General features: G+C 40.9%; 1 protein-coding gene across 1 annotated transcript; it reads right to left on the bottom strand.

Annotated features, from left to right (window-relative positions):
• Positions 1 to 267: 267 nt before the first annotated feature.
• On the bottom strand, positions 268 to 6094 carry pik3ip1 (phosphoinositide-3-kinase interacting protein 1). Its single transcript, XM_053325163.1, has 6 exons — positions 5866 to 6094; positions 5555 to 5683; positions 4891 to 5007; positions 3056 to 3244; positions 2863 to 2941; positions 268 to 961 (listed from the first exon to the last, which is right to left on the bottom strand). The coding sequence occupies exons 1-6, from the start codon at positions 5975 to 5977 to the stop codon at positions 745 to 747; spliced, it is 843 nt and encodes a 280-aa protein (XP_053181138.1). The 5' UTR covers positions 5978 to 6094; the 3' UTR covers positions 268 to 744.
• Between the last annotated feature and the right edge of the window lie 598 nt (positions 6095 to 6692).

Below are 6692 nucleotides of genomic sequence, written 5' to 3'. Positions count from 1 at the left end.
GCAAGTTTTGAGTCGGAGGTCTTTAGCGGGACTGTTTCACCTCATAATCCCTTATCCTGTCTCAGAGAGGGATGGCTGTTTTTGGACACCCACCCATCGGTGTCACCAGTGTGTCTCTGAGACAAAGCGGCCTTTATATATATATACACACGGTGCTCCCTCGGCACAGCCACAGGGAGTTCAAATCAAGCACATCTTTCATCATGTAACCGCGCCTCTTGTGGAGAGCACTTATCCCCACATGGAAAAATACAAAATCAAAACCTTCCCTCATTCCAAACACCATCTCTTTACAAAGCATTGGATTCATCACACATCATTATTAACACTGACTAGTCAACGCTCACTTGACTAGATTTTCATACTGTTATTTAATCGGGCAGCCCATGACCATGATATTTGTTTGGCGATCAAATATATCAAACATGAATTTTGAAGACCTCAATATTTGTTAACAACCCAAATCACCTTGAAGGTTTCTGGTTGTTGTGAAATAATGTCCTCCTGTGTCTCTGTGTCCAGTGTCAGCTAATCTCATTTGTGACTCAAGATGTGTAAAATCAAACGGGAATGGGACACAAAGGACGCAGCATTCAGTTGAAGTCTTTGGAGTAAACACTGCTTCCCTATTCCTTTTAAAAACAGAGGTCACTCCGGGAGGCGGAAAGGAGAAAAGGATGTGGTAGTGTTTTGGTCCACTAAAACGTATACAAGTCCTCCGCTTGAGGAAGACACATTTACGACTCATGCCCCAGGGGTACCGGCTTGCTGGCCCATGAGCGGGTCCCCGCCCTCTGCTTCCTCCAGGACAGGGGTCGTCTCTTGCTCTGCAGAAATCACAATGGTGTTCTCGTCTACTATCTCACATGTGGGGTTGGAGAAAGCCGACAGGGGTAGGGTGATCCTCTGCATTTCACGCTCATACACTCGCTGCTCATGCTGCTTCTTAAGGTCCTGGCCCCTGCACACAAACACACAAAAGACATTTATTATGCTGTTAGATATCTGGTGTTTAATTAATGATGTACTTGCAAGTCTTATTCTGCTGTTATAATAAAAACAGCCTCCAGCATCACTTTTGGGGGCCAACCAAGCTCATGATAAGTAGCTTCAGATAACATACTCTATGGAGATAACAGAGGCTGTTATGAAGAGAGCCTGTTCTCTTAGCAAAGACAAGGGACAGATGGTGAAAGAGAACAGGGAACCAACAAGCTGGCAAGCAGTTATCTATTTCAGGCGACACAGTGATGGGAAGCAGCACGAGTCTTGCTTTCCACTGATCTGGAGCCAAAACAGGGGACGATACATTTCCGCTCCGCCTGCTTTAGTACAGCTACTGTGAAACTCTGTGCTGCTCCAAAACTCAGTGTATCATCAACAATCTTTGCACTAGTTTTTAGTTTCAAGTAAATCTGTTTTTTCAACTGCTTAGCTTTTCCACATTTGTGGGTAAGATGGGAAGCCTGCGGGGGATCACGTCCTTATCAGCACTCTAGAAACTCCTACTGCCTGGCTGGGAGCCTACTCCCAAAATGGGTGCATAATTTAAACCTCTGCATGCTTACACCCTCTTGGTCATGTGTATTGGGGGAAGCACACTGTAGGCCAGTAGAGGGGTGGGCAGTTGCCCATGTTAACACACTCAGAATTGAAAGGACTGGTACGCTTGCATGTATGACACATCTACCATATTAGTGAAGGTGATGTCATCGTAAACTGAGGGCAGGTATAAACCCTCTGACATAATATGCTGCATCTCCTCATTAATAATCACCTTCTAAAAATAGAAAACAATACAGTGGCACTGCTAATCAGATTTGACAGCCAAACACAGCTCTGTAAGGCCATTTTGTGCTGTGCCAAAGGGAATCAGAGACAGAGTCCCTTGTTTCACAACAGTTGGGCCATCATTTTTCCTTTTACATAACTGTAGCGAATACGCAGTCTTCTCCAACAACTCTAACCCCTCCTCCACACTGTCTTCTGTTTCAAGAATATGAAATAAGAATGCTTAAAATAGACCACAGGCTTTTCATTTCCTTCCATTTTCCTCCCTATGTTCTATTGTGGGTGTTCATTATGATAAAGGCATCTGAAATGTCTGTGTTATATCCAAGTGGAACAACAGAGAGGTTCATTGGGGAATGTGCACAACAGCTGATGCCCTACACTCAAGAGACCATTAACACGCATGTTATTGCACACCTTAACAAATCCCTGGCATTTTCTCCTGCGTATTTTAAAGCACTAAACTTTACATGTGCCAGTGGTAACAGAAAGGCACTGGGAGGCTCTGAACCATGAACTTTTCATTAAATTTGCTAATCTTGAACTCATCTATAAATGCCTAAATAAATGTTCAGTGACCTGGTGGTGCCTCTCAGGGTTTCTGGCTCAACAACAAAAGGTGCACTAGTGGGGGAAAAAAGACTCCTGGGAAAGTGCCCTTTCATAAATCCTCATTTAGACAGACGGCTTTCTCTGTCTGAGATCAACATGTGGAACTCTTTACCAGCAGAACTCAAAATGAATCACGACTGAGGTCATGTAAGTGATCAGTCACGTAATCATGGGTGATCTGGCGCTTGCCGTTTTAAGATAGTTTAAAAATTGTTTGTGTCTGGTGCTGTGTTGTTGCTTTATTGTTGACTTTTATGTACTTTAAAGGCCCATCTTGGAACAGGAATTGCAAAACCAGCTTAAGCTATAAATGCTGTGGTATGTGGCACTGGTTCATGCTATATATTTGTCCCAATACAAATAATTAAATACAACTTTTGCATCAGGAGTGTTTTTCTTGGTGCTCATATTGTGTTTTTTAGTCAGACCTTTGCTTCTTGTTATAATTTAGATACTGACCTCTTATAGAAATAGCCAAATGTGATGCCTGCTCCGAGAACGATTATAATGGCCATCATGACGACAGCGAGGACATAGCCTGAAAAAAGACAGGCAACATAAAAGCTTAACAACTAAAAAGTACATTACAATTATATTTGATTCATCTACCAATGAGAAATGACATGCTCAGATGAAAACAGCTACAACATACCAAGAGTGCCAAGGTCCTTCTTCTTTTTGGGTCCTGTGCGGACCCGCTGGCTGATGCCCATTACTGGCTGCACAGCTGCAACTTCCCCTTGAGAAGCTCTCGACTTTGCAGGCTGAGCGCTCCCTGTGGTGGTAATTGCTCTTGTTGGGATGGGGGATTCGGCCTTTGCTTCCACAGTGGAGGTTTTATCTGAAGACACAGTGAAACATTTGTAGTCATTTACACTTTCTATTTGATAGAACAGTGATTAGAGTAACCATCACTTTTGGTTTCTTTAATCCTCCTTATTCAGCTACTTAATGCCTTCATCCACTACAGAATACTCTTTCAACCCTATTCCTATTCCAATCATTTTTCCTACATGCCCATATAAGAAGCAGACTAAAAAGAAAGGGATATATATAAAGCATTAACCCTTAAACAGCCAGGAGTTCGAAAATGAGATGTGAAAATTATTCTTTTTTTATTTATTTTGATGTTACTAGTTATCTCATTTGCACCTAAAAAGTACAGATTCCCACAAATAATGTTAAAAATATTTTGTATCTCCACTAGGAAACATTGCCCCTATTAAGGTATTTTTAAAAAATTTATATATGTATGTTTATCCTGGTGCACATTGCCTGTTTAAGGATTAAGATGGAGATTATTACACCATACACACAAGTATTCATTCTAATTTTTTACATGCATAGCACTTCATTTGTTTTACTCTTTATCCACACTCTTCTTCTCCTGTTTTATTAATGCGGTTTCATTCTACACCTGAAATTTAAGCAGTGCACTTTAGTAAACTTTGACTTCATTAGACTTAACTTCAAGTGCATCATCTGGACCGCGTGGTATCTAATTTACTGCTGGTCTAATAACATTACCACCGACGCAAGAGCGAGGAGAACGCCCTGACACTGCTCTCATTTAGTTGCAAGAACATAAATCAGATAGAGGAGTGGCGAGCGCATGCTTTTTTAAATGTGTGCCAAATGTAAACAGACTCTGCATGCGCAACTCTATAACAGGAGACAGGAAGGTTCAGCTGCGGATGTCAATGTCTGCTCTTAAACTTTTTTTTCCACCTCCTGCTCCATAAGTTGGTGTTTACGAACTCTGTGGGAGTTAAAGGGGCTAGATTCATATATTGTAGCAGCCAATTAGCCTCCGTCTCCAAGGAAAGACTATTTCTCTCCACCAATGAGCACAGGTTTGAGGCGTGGTCAATAGCTGTTCTTGAAACTGAACTTTGTGACATGTGACTGCAAGGGCTTTTGTTATTGTGTGACTCTGGCAAGAAGGGAACAAAGGACATAGTAGACAAGACTTCTTGCACTAGTTTAACCCTGACCAAGTGACCTACTACTGGATAAGATTCTTAACTGAGAAAAGTAAATCATCAGTAATATCAAATGATGACTTGCACAAAGTTTATGTGTGGTAAAAAACACCAATAACACATTAACCACTGAGTTATTGGCCGATCCATAAAGGCTTTAAACTCCACTGCATCTTTTTTGTGTTGATTAATTAGAACACAGCTACAAAAAAATTCACCTCATTATATTTTCCCGAACATAGCCCACTTTTAAAATAATGAGAGCTTCACATGGGCAAGAAGAGAAAGTAATTGCTGGCAACATCTACACAGTGTATTCTGACAACTTTCACAGAGCAAAGAAAAGCTGCCATTTATTGCAAGTATGTCATTTTTTTTTAGTCGGCCTTATGCAAATAGAAATTTAGGGTGTTTAAATTTATTTTTTTTTACAATTTTGTGCAAATTCACAACTGTATATGCTTATTCGTGGGATGCAGTGTTTGCATGGCATTTAGAAACCTACCTTCGCATGTGTCAATGGAACAGAATTGCCTCTGGACGGTCCCATCCGGGGAGGCAATGTAGCACCAAGGCCTCTCAGAGGAGTCAGGGTTTCGACAGTAATTATGATCTCCTACACCTACAGGAGGAATGATAAAAGCAGCACATGTGTGTTACTGATGCCCCATGGAAAAAGAAGCTCTGTCTGTCCTGCTGTTGGGGTAAACCACTGGATTCATTAATCTTTAACACAACTTAATCACACCACACTGAGCAAGCTGTTGTGAGCAACAAGAAAGGAAATGGCAGCTGCAACACAAAAGAAGCCATTTAACATCATAAACAGACTAATTAGTGGCGCAGTAGCTGAAATGTGTGCTGCACTGGAATTTTACATTTAACATTTATATTTCTCTGCATGCTGCACAGATTATTTGCATTCCCATGACATATTTTGCAATCTGTGTAATAACATTGTGTCAACATATCAACAAACATGATACAGTTGTCTTTTTTTACTGAAGGACAGTGTTGCATCTATCATAATCAGTGACATTGTAAATCTTTAGGTCAGTATGACTCCAACACACAGGAGAAGAAACATCATTTCATCCATTTAATGTGACATTCACTGATTGCTTTATTAATAGGCCCATCAGATGTATAAATAATGTATCTGTTTTTACCTGTCTGTGAATCAGGACGGATATTAACATCATAGTCTCTTGTACAGTTGGTCCAGTTTAGACAGGTCAGACCTGAAGAAGAGCTCCGTTGTTCCCCTCTGTACTCCTCACCATTGGATCTCATGCAGTCTGGGGAGTAACACAGCAAAATACCATGTGAGCACAACACATAAACAAATGATTGTGCAATCAATCAGAGGGTGTAAAACATGATAAACTGGTTTTGTGCATGTAACATGAAGTCAACTGAAAACCCAAAAGCCACAAATTCGGAGTAAAATAGAAAAAAAAGAGCATACATATCATATTACCTTTAGGATTTCCATTAGATACACTGCTGTCCACAAACGCTACGCTCAGGAAAACAAGATGCAAAGAGAGAAACATTTTGCAGAGCTGATGGGCTGAACTGACCGACAACATGGTGCTCTACTATGCTCTTTCTCGAGAAAAAAATAGAAATATGTATATATACAAAATGTTTAAAATGGAGGGAGAGCCTGTGCTGAATGTTTCAGACACACTGCTCCTCTCGTCCGAGTCCCAGCCCTTGTTTTTGTCAGAGGGCTTCAGCTTTCTTCGTAAACAGCCTTCAGTGGGAGGAGGAGCTGCTGCTCTTTGCAGTACAAACCTCAAGGTCCTAAAGCCTCACCGGGTTCGCACGCCCACACACACACACACACACACACAAACACACACACACTGGAAAAAGTGTGCTGAATATGCAGTCTAGCAACATATCATGGTACGCAGTCTTGTGAGAATAAACATATTGTCAAAAACGGAGCATGCAAAGTGGTTAATTAATATTTTTGTTTTAAAAAAAAATGCAAAAACGGACTTCTATAATCCAATATGTTTACTTTTCCTATTTATCCAAGAATAATTTCCACATAGATTACATTCTCTGTGGTTGCTTATTAATAGCTGATGTGCTTTCCATTTTCATTTTAAAATACACAGAGTCATTAGTTTATAATCCTCATCCAACTCACTGCAGAGTCTTATGTGGCTTTAAGTGCTTGGTGCATCTGCCCAAACCCCTCTTCCTGTTTCCCAGGCTTCCTCCGCTCCTCTCCACCCCATGAGGTCTGTTTTTTTCCTCTGGCCTTGGTCACTGGGAGAGTAGGACTTTACA

Source organism: Scomber japonicus, chromosome 9 (assembly GCF_027409825.1).
Source record: "Scomber japonicus isolate fScoJap1 chromosome 9, fScoJap1.pri, whole genome shotgun sequence".
Classification (NCBI taxonomy): domain Eukaryota; kingdom Metazoa; phylum Chordata; class Actinopteri; order Scombriformes; family Scombridae; genus Scomber; species Scomber japonicus.
This window is presented reverse-complemented; position numbering and strand designations above follow the sequence as displayed.